Source organism: Furipterus horrens, unplaced genomic scaffold (genome assembly GCF_987537825.1).
Source record: "Furipterus horrens unplaced genomic scaffold, mFurHor1.1.pri manual_scaffold_13, whole genome shotgun sequence".
NCBI classification, from domain to species: Eukaryota; Metazoa; Chordata; class Mammalia; order Chiroptera; family Furipteridae; genus Furipterus; species Furipterus horrens.
Genome location: NW_028327183.1, coordinates 36122845 through 36138146, shown reverse-complemented (window position 1 = coordinate 36138146; position 15302 = coordinate 36122845). Strand labels below are relative to the sequence as shown.

General features: G+C 51.5%; 1 protein-coding gene across 1 annotated transcript; it reads left to right on the top strand.

Moving 5' to 3' along the window:
* The first annotated feature begins 756 nt into the window (after nucleotides 1–756).
* ATP4A (ATPase H+/K+ transporting subunit alpha) lies at nucleotides 757–13632 on the top strand. The gene is made up of 22 exons (XM_090261073.1): nucleotides 757–771; nucleotides 865–1005; nucleotides 1093–1152; nucleotides 1588–1791; nucleotides 2937–3050; nucleotides 3291–3543; nucleotides 3812–4080; nucleotides 4704–4902; nucleotides 5316–5425; nucleotides 5505–5639; nucleotides 6020–6212; nucleotides 6932–7107; nucleotides 8203–8339; nucleotides 8427–8577; nucleotides 8663–8831; nucleotides 8923–9077; nucleotides 10268–10391; nucleotides 10855–11000; nucleotides 12242–12375; nucleotides 12777–12878; nucleotides 12969–13060; nucleotides 13239–13632. Exons 1-22 carry the CDS (start codon nucleotides 760–762, stop codon nucleotides 13265–13267), a joined length of 3105 nt encoding a protein of 1034 aa, XP_090117199.1. The 5' UTR covers nucleotides 757–759; the 3' UTR covers nucleotides 13268–13632.
* The last annotated feature ends 1670 nt before the right edge of the window (nucleotides 13633–15302 follow it).

The following is a 15302-nucleotide window of genomic DNA, read 5'->3' as shown; positions in this document are numbered from 1 at the left end:
TTATTTTTTGTCGGTGATCCCGTATAAGAGCCAGGCTCCAGGTCCAACGTGGGCTGGAATCCTGTTCCTGATACATGTTCATTACAACTTCAGGCAAAGTTCTTAACCTCTCTGCCTCACTTTCCTCATTTGTATAATGGAACATAACTTTATAGGGCTGGTATGAGCAATAATGAAACATTTGTACAAAGCACAAGGGGCAGAACCAGTACACAGTAAGTACTCCATAAATGACAACCATTATAGCTACTGTTGGGAGTACCCTCCCCTTCAGGTGTGGCACGTGCAATGTGGCTTAAAAATGGACGCTCTGCAAACAACCTATCTGGTTCTGAGCTCTGACTTTCACATCCTATCTTGGGGACCATGAACAATGGACCTCACCCCTTTGTGCCTCAGTTTCCCCATCTGTAAGGCAGGGTAAGAACAGTACTCACCTCAAAGGGTTGTTGTGAGGTTAAATAAGTTATGACATGAAAGCCCTTAGAACAGTGCCTGGCACATAATGCCACATAGGTTTGCTAGTTTTCTTGTTACTATGGATATTCCCACTGGTTCCCTATCTCAGTGGCAGGTTGTGATGGGGTCTGGGCAGGTTGGGCAGCCCAGTAAGGAAGGCCTGAGCTGCCCAGGCCTAGAGGTTACCCCAAGGAGCCCTGTAATCAGCTGTAATCAGACCAGTTCTGCCCCACCTTCTCCCTCCCTAGGTATATCAGGGCTGGTACAGACCCAGGATCTGTCTTGGCTACACTGGGAACCATGGGGAAGGCAGTGAGTGGGGCCTGGAGCCTGGGGCCAGGGGTGGGGATTGGATGGCAGGGGTTCCAGTGGGATCTGATGCCTTTTCTCTCACCTTGTTCTCAGGAGAATTATGAGCTATATTCAGTAGAGCTGGGTCCTGGCCCTGATGGAGACATGGCAGCCAAGCTGAGCAAGAAGAAGGCAGGCAGTGGAGGGGGCAAGAGGAAGGAGAAACTGGAGAACATGAAGAAGGAGATGGAGATTGTAAGCATGGACCTGAGGGGCAGGGTGGGGGGCTGGGGTGGGTGCCAGTGAGAGCTGGACAGCAAATGTCCTGCCCCTACTACACAGAATGACCACCAGCTGTCAGTGGCTGAGCTGGAGCAGAAATACCACACCAGTGCAACCAAGGTGAGCTGGGGTCAGAGGGAGGAGTGGGTGCAGAGGAGAAAGGTGGAGATGGAGAAAGAGAGGGAGAAAAAAAGACAAAATGCATTAGTGAGAAAGTGTGAGAGAGAGTGAGAGACAGACAGACAAGACAAGCAGATAGAGACAGAGAGAGGCAGAGAAATGGGCAAGAAAGAGAAACAGGTGCAGAGACAAAAGGAAGACAGAAACAGAAAGATGAGAGAGAAGAGAGACTCAAAGAGAGACATAAAGGATGGAAGGGGAAAGGAACAGGAATAGAGACAACGATGGAGAAAGAAATGAAGAGGTGCAATACAGATGGGAGGAGCAGAGAGAGGGAAACGGGGGAAGGAAAGAAGAAGAGCCACCCCCTGAAGAGTGTTTGGGGAGAGGAAAGCGCTTAGCAGCCACTGCCACCCCATTCCACCTTGTCCCCAGGGCTTGTCTGCAAGCTTGGCCACAGAGCTGCTGCTGCGGGATGGGCCTAATGCACTACGGCCACCAAAAGGTACCCCAGAGTATGTCAAGTTCGCACGGCAGCTGGCAGGTGGTCTGCAATGCCTCATGTGGGTGGCTGCTGCCATCTGCCTCATTGCCTTTGGCATCCAGGCCAGCGAGGGTGACCTCACCACTGATGACAATGTGAGTGGTGGGTGCTGCGGGGCTGACACTAAACACAGGGACCCAGAAGACAGAGGACACTAAGCATGGAACTCAGGACACCAGGAACATAGGGTGGGGATACAGAGACACAGAAATGCAGTTTGAAGATATGATCATGGAGGGGATGAAGGACATTTGGATGTGGAACAGACCCAAGGTCACAGGAGACACAGTGGAGAATGTGTCTCAGGTATGGAGGACAGGGATATAAGGACAAAGAAATGCAATACTTAAGACATGGGATTTGGGAGACAGAGGACATGGGACAGATCAAGGACAGAGGGCACAGGAGACATTGGAACTCAGACATGGGACACAATGGCATAGGGACATAAAGGATACAAGGCTCAGGACATAGTACATGACTAGACAGAAGACATTAGACAAGGAAGCACAAAGACAGAGAGAAATATCAAGATGTAGGACAAGAGGGCATTCGATATATGACAGGGGTCAGAACAAGAGACATGGGGACTTAGGGATATGTGACATTGAATATGATATAGAATAGGGACTCAGAAGTACGTAGACATGGAAGACACTGGACATAGGGACTTGGAATTTGGAACCTGAGACACTGATTATGGAGTTCACAGAATATGAAGCATAAGATCGACAGCACACATACATGGAAATGGGGCCATGAGGGCACAGGAACTGTTAGGCATAGGGGACACAGATGATGGCAGAAAGATTATAAAAACAGAATATGAAACTTGGAGCACATGAAATATAGGACTTGGGAGCATGAGGAGACAAATGACAGTGGATATGTGAAATGCAAGACTTGAAAGACACAGGAAAAGGGAACACATATTACCAAGGTGCATAGTGACATGGGGCACAAGTCATAGGATATGGGCTAGGACTCAGGGGCCAGAGAATATGGTATACAGAGACATAAGACACTGAGAGTACAGGGCAGTTAAATGTGGGATATGCAGAATATGAGGATAGGAGATGAAGGCCACGGGGATTAGTACATGAGGCTTCCTAATAGAGTGGGGAAAACCACGGCATAAGTGACCACGAGAACACCAGGGAACCTGGGAGCAGACAGGTGGCCTTGTATAGGGAGCTTCCAGCTCCTACTTATAAGCTGGCTCCCACTTCTGCTCCCCTAGCTATACCTGGCGCTGGCCCTCATTGCTGTGGTTGTGGTCACTGGCTGCTTTGGTTACTACCAGGAATTTAAGAGCACCAACATCATTGCCAGCTTCAAGAACCTTGTGCCCCAGGTAAGTTCCCATAGCCCCCCACCACTTCAGATTCCAGAGACTCCACATCAGCTCAGGCAGGCTTCTGGCATCTGTGTGGCTTCCTCCCATCAGGCCCAGCCTGCCCTTCATCCTTAGCTTCCATTTCTCCCCACAGGTCCTCAACTCACCCCCTTGTTCATCTCCCCACATCCCTATTGTACTCAGCAAATTCCACCCCCATCTGCTGCCCACTACAACTCAGTTTCCCCTGCCCCACAGCAAGCAACTGTGATCCGAGATGGGGACAAGTTCCAGATCAATGCAGATCAGCTTGTGGTGGGTGACCTGGTGGAGATGAAAGGTGGGGATCGAGTGCCAGCTGACATCCGCATCCTTCAGGCCCAGGGCTGCAAGGTGGACAACTCCTCGCTGACTGGAGAGTCTGAGCCACAGACCCGCTCCCCCGAATGTACACACGAGAGCCCACTGGAGACCCGCAATATCGCCTTCTTCTCCACCATGTGCCTTGAGGGTCTGTGAGGCCCCTTCCTGCCTTCCCAGCTGACATTCCCTGTCTCTGCCTCTAGTATCCCTCTTCTGCTACATTCTGGAACACACTGCCTCCCACTTCACATGATTGCCACTTCATTAGGTCATACTACCTCTCTAGCTCCCATTACTGCTACCCTCTTCCCAAGTCACATTTCCTTACATTACTGCCCCCTCCTTCAGTTTACACTGCTGTGTACACCCCACTGCTTCCCTCCCAGTTCTGAGTCACTCTTTTGGCCCCACTACAGGAACAGCACAAGGCCTGGTGGTGAACACAGGTGACCGCACCATCATCGGGCGCATTGCATCACTGGCATCTGGAGTAGAAAATGAGAAAACACCCATTGCTATCGAGATCGAACATTTTGTGGACATCATTGCAGGACTGGCCATCCTCTTTGGTGCCACATTTTTTGTGGTGGCCATGTGCATTGGCTATACCTTCCTGAGGGCCATGGTCTTCTTCATGGCCATTGTGGTAGCCTATGTGCCTGAGGGGCTGCTGGCCACTGTCACGGTGAGTTGGGGAGGCAGAAGAGAGGCACAGACGGTTGAGAGGGCTATCCATCTGTCCATTCATCCAGACTTCCCTCCACCCTCTCCCTACCAGTCCATCTATCTGTTCACCTCCCATCTTCCCACCCACCTTCTCATCATCCATCTTTCCCTCCCAATCCCCATCTCTCCACCTATCCATCCACTCAGCAAACATTCACTGAGGCTACTGTGGATCATGTCCTGTGCCACATGCTGAGGACTCAGAGATGAAAAGGCAGGGTCTTTGACTAAAGGAGGCTGAGGCTTGAGGGTGTGGACTGCCTTCAACAGTCAGTTCAGAGGAGGCTGAGGGAATGTTCATTTTCTAATTTTGACTGTGTTGATAGGAGAACTTACAGAACCTCAGCTAGGGCAGCTTACAGAGGAGCCTGGTTATGTTTATCTGTGCAAATTGGGGAGGCATCCCAAGTAGAAAGCACAGGATGGACAAAAGTGTGGAGGCAAGAAAAAGCCTTGGTTTTGAGGATAAATGCTACATACTCAGTACTGTGGCTGGGGTGAAGGATTCCCAATGCTGAGAGGAGGGAAGTGGGACTGGAAGCAAGGACTGCCCCACCCTGGCTTTTCTCACCCTTCCCCCAGGTCTGCCTATCTCTGACAGCCAAGAGGCTGGCCAGCAAGAACTGTGTAGTCAAGAATCTGGAAGCAGTGGAGACCCTGGGCTCCACGTCAGTGATCTGCTCTGACAAGACAGGGACCCTCACTCAGAACCGCATGACTGTGTCCCATCTGTGGTTTGACAACCACGTCCACTCCGCTGACACCACGGAAGATCAGTCAGGTTTGGGGGTGGAAGGAGAAAGGGGCTGGTCAGGCTCTGGTAGAAGGCGGATGCTTAGATGGGAGCTGTGAGGTTACTGAAGGGAACTTGGAAAGGGCTTTGGATTGATGGAGAGGAACTCCATCCAGATGGGCCCAGAGTCCAGGGAGGAGGCTAAGCTCCGGGTTTGTGAAGGGGCTTGGCATGGAGTCTCATAGAGGACTCCATACTGAGGGGACTCCATGCTGGGTCTGAAGGGAAGGCTCTGCCTCGCGGTATGAAGGAAGCGGTTGGGTCCCACACAGGTCTGGGGAGGGGAATCTTGTCCGAAACCTAGGGGGAGGGGCTCGGTTCAGGTGTGGGAGCGCCGCTGCTCTGGGTCTGGTGCCGCGTGTAGTCCCCTAGCGGCCCCAGCCTGGACGTCTGTCCTTCAGGGCAGACCTTTGACCAGTCCTCGGAGACATGGCGGGCGCTGTGCCGCGTGCTCACACTGTGCAACCGCGCTGCCTTCAAGTCGGGCCAGGACGCGGTTCCTGTGCCAAAAGTGAGAGCCGGAACCACTCGGGGGACACCGGGAGCCTGGTGCAGCCCGGCTCGCACCTGACACCGGTTCCCACTCCCAGCGCATCGTGATCGGGGACGCGTCTGAGACGGCGCTGCTAAAATTCTCGGAGCTGACGCTGGGCAATGCTATGGGCTACCGCGAGCGCTTCCCCAAAGTCTGCGAAATCCCCTTCAACTCCACCAACAAGTTCCAGGTGTGAGCTCGCGTCCCGGCCCCGCCCACAGCAAGCCCGCTCACTGTAGCCCTACCCCCAATTCAGGACTGACCTACGGCAGCGTCTCCTCCCTCTCACCCCCATCTCCTGTCTCGCCCACAGCCAAAGCCCGCGGTGGCCAGGCCACGCCCACAGCCCTTTAGCCACGAGCTCTCCTCTTGCTCTCAGTTGTCAGGCCTTCAGTGTCGGTAGCTCGAAATCCAAATCCCGGCAGCCCAACTCCAGCTCTAATTCTGTCCATTCCCTGCGTCCAGGTCCCTGTGTCTGGAGAGGACGTTCCCACCTTACCCTCTCAAGGCTCTCCTGGCAGCGCCCCCGCGCCGTCAGTCCCACTTCTCACCCCTTGACCTCGCCCACAGCTGTCCATCCACACACTGGAGGACCCGCGGGACCCGCGGCACGTGCTGGTGATGAAGGGCGCCCCCGAACGCGTGCTGGAGCGCTGTAGCTCTATCCTCATCAAAGGCCAGGAGCTGCCGCTGGATGAGCAATGGCGTGAGGCCTTCCAGACTGCATATCTCAGCCTGGGAGGCCTGGGTGAACGCGTCCTGGGTGAGACCCCCCAAGGGGCGCGGTAGTGGGTAAACCGGGGTGCAAGAAGGAGCTAGCACAGATTGAGGCCAACCTTCCCGGGACAGCCCCGAACCTGTCCTTTCCCATTTCTCACTGACAGTTGACCTGCCCCAGGATACATATTCACCTTCATTTTTCCCTATCTCACTCCTGACCCCTGGCTATCCTCAATTCCTACCTTGACCCAGCCTCTCCAGACCCCTCCTCACCTGGACCTTCCCTATCCTGATCTGACCTGACCTTGGTTTTCCCAGTTCTTGCCCCAACTGATGATCACCTGCTTTTGCTTTCACCCCAGCCTTCCAGAGTCCTCCTCTTGACCCTTTGACCTTCCCCATTCCTTGTCCTGAGCTCTGATCTCCCCCAATGTTGTCCTGACTCCTTAAACTTCCCTAACCCCTGCCTCAGCCCTGGAAGGCACAGACTTGTGGTCCAATTCTGGAGTTTTCATTTTACTTGCTGTGTGACCACTGGTGAGAATTTTCCCCTCTCTAAGCCTCATCTACAAGATGAGGATATTAGTAGGCTCACAGGATGGGTGTGAGGATGGGTTCAGATAATGCAAATGAAGGATTCAGCACAGGGTCAGGTATCCATGGGTGCTTGGTGCAAGAGGCTTGGTTATTTTGCTCACCACCTGGCCTTGCTAGTAAAGTATCTACCCAGGGCTCCTCTCTGATTTCCTGTTTTCTGGTCAGGCTTCTGCCAGCTCTACCTGAGTGAAAAGGACTACCCACCTGGCTATGCCTTTGACGTGGAGGCCATGAACTTTCCAACTAGTGGCCTGTGCTTTGCGGGACTTGTATCCATGATAGACCCACCCCGGGCCACCGTCCCTGATGCTGTGCTCAAGTGCCGCACAGCAGGCATCCGGGTATGCCACTTGGGAAAGGACCAGGCAGGGGCAAGAACAGAGGATGGCAGTATTTGGGGATGAGGAACCCAGTGATGTTTGAAATTAGCTTGAACCAAAAAGGGAATATATTGGTTCATGAAACTAAAAAATTCTGGGGAATGAAGCTTCAGATATAGCTAGATCCAAGTGTTCAGTGTCATCATGAATTTGCCTTTCTTCCTGTCAGCTCTGCTTTTCTCTCTGCTGGCTTTATTCTCAAGTAGTCCTTCCATTTTGGTTGACACAGGTGACCACCCCCTAGCAGCTCCAACTTACCTGTTTAGCTACCCACAGAAAGAGCGCCTCTTGCAGTTGCACTAGATTGGATTACATGTTCAATCCTGAATCAGTCACTGTGTCTGGGGGATGAAATACCTTGTTTGTCCAGGTCTGGGCTTACCTGCCCAATGTTGGCCAGGACCTCAACTTTAAGCTGAGGGGAAGAGTGTTTCTCCAAAGACAAATCAAGGGTAGGGGAACAAATTTTGAGCAAGCATCACCCAAATCTTTCTTATGGTCTGTAAGACCTTATAAGACCTGGGCAGTTACCTTTCTAAGCCCATTCCTCAGCTCTCAACCTCTTATTCACTCTTCTCCAGGCATGTTGGCCCACCTGCTGTTCCTCCAGTAGTTCAGGCATATTCTCTTCTTTCTCATTTTGCATTGGTTGTTCCCTCTGCCAAGAATACTCTTCCCCAGATTTCCATGTGGCCGACTCCCACCTCTTTCAGGTGTCTGCTCAAATGTCACCTTCTGGATAAAGCTTTACTGGACACACTTAATATTGAACCACTGCTTTTAAAAAATCCAATGCTTGCCATCCCCTTTACCCAGTTTAATTTCCCCTCTCTAACATGCTATCTCATTTATTTCTAATTTAAGACTTGTTCTGTCTCCCACATCAGAATGTCAGCTCCATGAGGACAGGGGTTTTTGTCTGTTTGTCCCTGCTATTTCCCAGACACATAGTAGGTGGTCATAACTGGTTGAATACATGCATGAGTGTATCACAAGGGAAGACTGGGAGATTGGGCTGATCTGAAAGGGTCAAGGATCCATTGGTCCTCCCCACAGGTGATCATGGTGACAGGTGACCACCCCATCACAGCCAAGGCCATTGCAGCTAGTGTGGGCATCATCTCGGAAGGCAGTGAGACAGTGGAGGACATTGCTGCCCGCCTCCATGTGCCTGTGGATCAGGTTAATCGGAAGTAAGCCCCTTTCAGCCATCCCCATGGTTCTTTCCACACCCTATGCAGACTGAGGCCCCAGTGATGCCCTCCCATCTTCCTCCCCAGGGATGCTCGTGCCTGTGTGGTCAATGGCATGCAGCTGAAGGACATGGACCCATCAGAGCTGGTCGAGGTGCTGCGCACCCACCCTGAGATGGTGTTTGCTCGCACTAGTCCCCAGCAGAAGCTAGTGATTGTGGAGAGCTGCCAGCGACTGGTGCGACCCTGCTGTTGAAGGTGGGCAGATGGGTTTTACAGTCCCTGGAATGGCCTTTCACTTACCACCTGCCCATTCCCTGCAGGGTGCAATTGTGGCTGTGACAGGGGATGGTGTGAATGACTCCCCAGCCCTGAAGAAAGCAGACATTGGTGTGGCCATGGGCATTGCCGGCTCAGATGCTGCCAAAAATGCAGCCGACATGATCCTTCTGGATGACAACTTTGCCTCCATTGTGACAGGAGTGGAGCAGGGTCCGGGCTGGGTCAGAGATAGAGGCAGGCGGTGTGGGCACAGGAGGAAGCGGGTTGTGAGGACACTGAGGTATCTACTGTATTCCCATAGGCCGACTGATCTTTGACAACCTGAAGAAGTCCATCGCCTACACATTGACCAAGAACATCCCTGAACTGACGCCATATCTTATTTATATCACTGTCAGTGTGCCCTTGCCCCTTGGGTGTATCACCATCCTCTTCATAGAACTTTGCACTGATATTGTGAGTCTACAGCCCCAATACCCCCACCCACACATGCCCATAGACAGACAGATGGGCAGAGATCACCATGGACACTCTTGGACCCAGATCAACACAGATAAGGTGTATGGACAACAGCCAAATGTAAAGACACAGGCAGGCAGGCAGATAGACACAGACAGAACTATGGACATGGACACAAAGGTGGACACTCAGGTAGGCATGGCCAAAACCCATAGGCACATATGGGCTCAGATATGAACACTCAGATAAACAAAGGTATTAACAGATACAGATGTCTGGCTAGACTTGGATCATAGACAGACAACTCTCAACAGGAACAGACAAAAAATAGCAGCAGATAGACCCTAAGATGGCCACAGATACAGCCACAAATGTAGCCAGATACTAACCATGTTGGCATGTTTATTCAACAAATTACACAGTGCCTAGTCTGGGCCAGGAACACATTAATTTACTTAATTTTGTCCTCATAACGACTCTATGACATGAGTTTTATTTATCACCTTCATCTTACTGATGAGCTCATTGAGGCATAGATAGGTTGAGTAATTTGCCCCAGGTCACAGAGCTAGTAAGTGGCACAGCTGGGATTTCAGGCCAGACATTCAGATGCCCCAGAACCTGTGTTTTCAATCAGTACATTCTACTGCCACTTTGTAGTCACACACATATGGGGTGGGGGTTGGGAGGAGAATATAGAGAGACAATGGATACAGAGAAATAGAGATAGTGACAAGCATAGAGGCAGAGACACAGAGACACAAAAGCAGAGACACAGTCACAGAGATAGAGACCAGAGACAGAGACAAAGAAACAAAGAGAGAGAAAGAGGGGCCAAGACCAGAGTTCCTCAGAGCAGAGACAGAGGAGGAGAAAGAAGAGGAAGCAGCAGCAATCAGGGAGGAGACAGAAACAGGGAGAGAACATGCAATAGTGTAGATAAATACAGATGTTCTGATGGAGATGGACACCAGGACAGATGTGGACCCAGATGTGGAATAGACATGCCAACACTCTTGACAGGGGCCAGCTGGATCCAGGCTGTCCAGGCAGGTGTAGTCACTGCTGGTTCTGCCATCTAACCTCAGTTCTATCCCTGCCCACTAGCACTGGGGAGAGGAGCCCCAGAGAGTAGGGGACAGATCCTAGGCAAACCCTTAACCAAGGTTCCTTCCACTCCTGGCCAGTTCCCATCTGTGTCCCTGGCATATGAGAAGGCTGAGAGTGACATCATGCATCTGCGTCCACGGAACCCAAAGCGTGACCGATTGGTCAATGAACCCCTGGCTGCCTATTCCTACTTCCAGATTGGTGAGTGCCCATGGGACTAGGAAGCCTGGGGCTCTCCTGCAGGGCTACTCAACTGCCCTGGGGTCTGTAGCTGTGGCTCTGGCTTGTTCTGAATCTTGACCTCTGCATTTGATCCTGGGTCTCTGTCATTCTGAGTCCTTATCTGCACATAATGATCTCTATAGTCCCCTGTATTCCTTCTCCATCTCCTGACCCTGTTCTCTAAGACCATATCTCTGGGTTGTTGCCTTTTCTGTCACTTTTGAGTTCTTTGGGTGCCTTTTTGTGTCCTTATCAATCTCTCTTGGGGTCCTTGTCTCTCTGTCTCCATATCTGTCACTGCCTATGCTCCTCTCATTCTCACATCACTGTTTGTGTCCCCGTCTCTGTGTGTATGTCCCTGACTATATCTGTTTCTTTGTGGCCCTCTCTTTCCATGCCCCTGTCTCTATGTCTCCATTTCTTATCTCCTTGCATCTCCCAGGTGCCATCCAGTCATTTGCTGGCTTCACTGACTACTTCACGGCTATGGCCCAGGAGGGCTGGTTCCCACTGCTGTGTGTGGGGCTGCGGCCACAATGGGAGAACCACCACTTACAAGATCTGCAGGACAGCTATGGCCAGGAGTGGGTGAGTCCTATGATTCCCTCATTTCCGATGCCACCTATCTAGTGTGTGCAGTACATGTGTGACTGAGCTCAACCAGAGCATCCCAGACACTTAAGACTGTCTGCCAGTTCTGGGGTAAAGGGCCTTTCCTATTACTGTATTGAGCTCCAAACTCCTGTTTCTGATTATCTCAGCTGCAGATGGGTCCTCTCCCTGCCCTGATAGTTAACTTATCATCTCAGGTGTGAAACCAGGCCCCTAGTCTGTTATTTTCTCTGTATCACTAACACAAAGTGTACAAGTATGCTGACTTTAATGAAGGTTTGAAGCAGAGAGGGCAGACCTGGTTGGTAGGTGTATTTAGCTAGCCCTGCAGTTACAGATCCTCTTAAACATTTATTGTCGTGGTAATAAATTTAGACCTTGGAGCCAGACTGCTTTGGATTCATGGTATATTATTCCTAACCGCTGTGTAACCCTGGGCAAGTTGTTTTTCCTCACTGTGCCTCAGTTTTCTTATCTCTGGAGAGGACACTGATGTCTACCTCAATGATGTTCAGTGTGGACCTAGACCAGCAGCATCAGTATCACATGGGAACGTATTTGAAATTCAAATTCTCAGTCCTCACCCCAAACCTCTGGGGTCAGAAACTCTGGGGGTATTTTACCCAGCCCTTCTAGGGTTCTGATGCACACTGAAGTTTGGGTACCATCAATCTACCTCATGGGAATATTGGATTAAATGAGATAATACATGTGAAACACTTGGTACCTGGAGCATAGGAAGTGTTCCCTACACAATAAGCTGGTATTAAAGTGTGATATTGAAGAAATGGACTTAATAGTGACTGCCACCTTCAGTGCCCTATTCCCCATGGGCCCACCTGGTCCACTTCACTTATTGTTGCCATGTATCTGAGCCCTAGTCACTGGACTTTGCAAATCCTGCCTTGGGAGTCCAATTCCTTTTTCTCAGGTCCCTTCTTTTGGGTGCCCAGGAAATTCTATCTTTGTTCTTTCCTTATGAAAGCAATTGGTCTGGCCTGTCATCTACCTGCGCACTGATATCCCAGCTCTGCTAGACCAAGGTTTCTGGACCTCACACTGGGGGTTCCTGAAAACTTGGCAGATCCTGCACCTCTCCTTTCCCCCTACCCTAGACTGATGCAGGGGAAAGAGCTTTTAAGGGTTCCTAGCCCCAGGCCCTGAGTGCCTAGCTCTCCATCTGGGCTTAGGCTGCTTTTGTTTCTCCTGGCTCACAGACGTTTGGGCAGCGCCTGTATCAGCAGTACACCTGCTACACCGTGTTCTTCATCAGCATTGAGATGTGCCAGATCGCCGATGTTCTCATTCGCAAGACACGCCGCCTCTCTGCTTTCCAGCAGGGCTTCTTCAGGTGTCCAGCTGGCCCCAGCCCTGCCCTCAAGCCCTAGTCCCAAGTCCCATCAGGTCCTGACCAGGGCTTACTGCAGCCAGCAAAACCAACACTGAATATGCAGATGTGCTGGTACCAGGAGCTAACATTCCTTATGGATAGCTAGTCAGTATCTCCCACCATGTCTCCAGATGGCTCTTCCATGTTTCATCAACTAAAGAGGTGATACTGACAGGCCAGCATCTACTCTTGCAGAGCTGCAGGCTGCTCCAGTTTAAATATTTAGAACATCTCCCTGCTGCTAATGACATCTGACCTCCTCTGACCCAGTACCTTATTTCTGTCTGGCCCCCCAATTCCTGATGGCTGTCGTTGTCCTGAGCCCAGCAGTCTCAGCCTGTTCCACCCTGTCCCACCTGCAGGAACAAGATCCTGGTGACTGCCATCGTGTTTCAGGTCTGCATTGGCTGCTTCCTGTGCTACTGCCCTGGAATGCCCAACATCTTCAACTTCATGCCCATTCGGTGAGGGGTCATGAGGTGTGAGTAGAGGGATGGGCATGCAGGACACAGTCCTGGGGCTGGCCTTCACCTTGCCATCTCCTGTGCCTCCAGGTTCCAATGGTGGCTGGTCCCCATGCCCTTTGGCCTCCTCATCTTTGTCTATGATGAGCTCCGGAAACTTGGAGTTCGCTGTTGCCCAGGGAGTGAGTGTGGAAACTGGGGACCTGGGGGTGGGGGGCTGAAATGTTTTCAGAGCAGCTGTGCCGACCTTTGATCTTCAACACTTGACCTCCAAAGCAAACTGCCATAAATTCTGAGTCCCTGGCCCCATGCCCTGATCCTCATCCCCTCAGTACTCAGTCTTTGCTTTCTCTCTCCCAGGCTGGTGGGACCAGGAACTCTACTATTAAAGGGACAGCTGTCTTTAAGTCACCTCCAACTCCACCACAGTCAGGTGGTATCAAGACTCGTGGGGCTGTCTGAACCAAAACATCTGAGCAATCAAGAGTCCTAGCCTGACCTGTCTCTGCTCCTACAGCCCATGGCACCCCAACCTTGGAGGGACCCTCCCTACTCCCCTTCCCCATCCAAAAGGGGCCCAACTTCCTGGAGAAGCAGTCCCTAGGCCCAGTCCTCTGAGCTGGCCTGGGGAAATCCCCATCTGAGAGGGGGTGGTGTTTGATGGGGAATAGGAGCTAGCAGCTCCTGTGAGGTGGGGTACCTGGGGGCTCTTCTAAAACATACTTGTTATCTGTAATAAACCAGCTCACAGTGACAGCTTTTTGATTCTGTGCGGCACCATCTTAAGTGCAACATCATGAGCCCCTTTGGTCACACAATCCTCCAACTTAGGGGTTATTTGTTCAGGGCCTTATCTCCAGTTCCTAAAACACAGCCTGGCATATAACCCTTACTTGGGGGAATGATTCCCATTTCTTCGCCTAGGGTTACAGCATTTAAAAGTGAGATGGATGCAACCACAGGCACCCTCCAGAGCACTGCTTTAACCACTCCACTATCCTAAACACTACCTCTGGCCTCTCTCCAATCTTGGCACCCATTCTCCCTCTGGGGAGGATCCTTGACACAGGGTATCAAAATCTTTTCCACCTCAGGCAGCCTCCCCCTTCCACCTTCATAGGTGTCCCCATTCTGATTCCACTTGTTTACTCCTTTGCTGCAGCAATAGGCAATCCAACCAATTCCTGGAGTAAAACTCACAGGCTCTTCTTTACACTCTCACCTGAAAAGTTTAAGCTTCCAATTGCCAGAAATTCCCATCCCTGGGCCCTCCCCCTGCCACTGCCCACACCTTTTCCTAGTCCCCTTACCTCTCTTCTCTTTCCTTTAATGAGTCTCTCTGGCTTGGCCTCCGGCTTCTCCCTCCTCTTCACCACAGTACCCCCTGTCCCCATCTCAGTTTTGTCTTTACACCGGTCTCCAGCTTCCCCAGGCATGTCCAAGGGCACCCACGCTGGTCTCTGCATCACCCTCCAAACCTGCTCCCATCCACTGTCCCATCTGTGGGTTCCTTCTCCCTGGAAACTGTGACAAGTCCTCAGGGCCCTTCACTCCTTCCTCACCTGTCAGTTCCCCAATCCCCCCACCCCACAGGGAAAAAAATACATAGCCTTTTGGTCACCACCACCTCTAATCTGCTTATAGCCACTCTCCCCTACTTCTGTCATCCCTATCCTGGTACAGTCCTGGTCTTCAGGACTCAGTCTCCCCATCCACAGTGGCCACAGAAATCTCCCCCGAAGTCAAATCTGACCCTGTTTTCCCCCTACCTGGAACTCTCTGTGGTTCCCCACTGCCCCTGGTCAACCCTCACCCAACCCTCAGAGCCTTCTGGGATTTGGCTCTGGCTGACTTCTGTCTCACAAGTCCCCTTGAACTTGTTCCAACCAGTTGCTTTGCTGGAAAGTGAAGACCATGATTTCAAGGCCTTTACACAGGACTTGACACCTGCTTTTCTCCTCTTTGACCACTAACTCATCTTTTAGGTCTCAGCTCATACATCTCTCTTCCAGAGAGCCCAGCCTGCCTCTGGGCCATCACAGCCCTAACCAGTGTAGTTTAGTTCACGAGTCCTACCTCTCCAACCAGGCTTCACCCATCACAGCCCTGATCCCTCTGGCCTGTGCTGCCCCTAACCTCTCAACCACTCTGGTCTGTCTGTATTCAATGAAAGCTGGTATTAGTTCAGACAGCTGGCCACCAGCATGGGGTCTGGGTCAGAGTCTCCGCTCAGCAAATAGTTGTTGAATAATTTCTGCAAAATTCACTTGTTCCAATACAAGTCAAGAGCTAGGTGGTGCATAGGTAGAAGTATGGGAGAAAGTGACTCCATTACACATCCACCCACCTGGGCAGGGGGGAGTGTCCACTGTAATCCCTTTTCAAGTCAAAGTCAGGGTGACCAATCAATCACTTCCCCATTTC

Coding starts and splice junctions, on each gene's coding strand:
- ATP4A (XM_090261073.1), top strand. Junction 4,903..5,315: donor CACCACGGAAGATCAGTCAG/GTTTGGGGGTGG, acceptor TCTGTCCTTCAG/GGCAGACCTTTGACCAGTCC. Junction 10,392..10,854: donor CTATTCCTACTTCCAGATTG/GTGAGTGCCCAT, acceptor TGCATCTCCCAG/GTGCCATCCAGTCATTTGCT.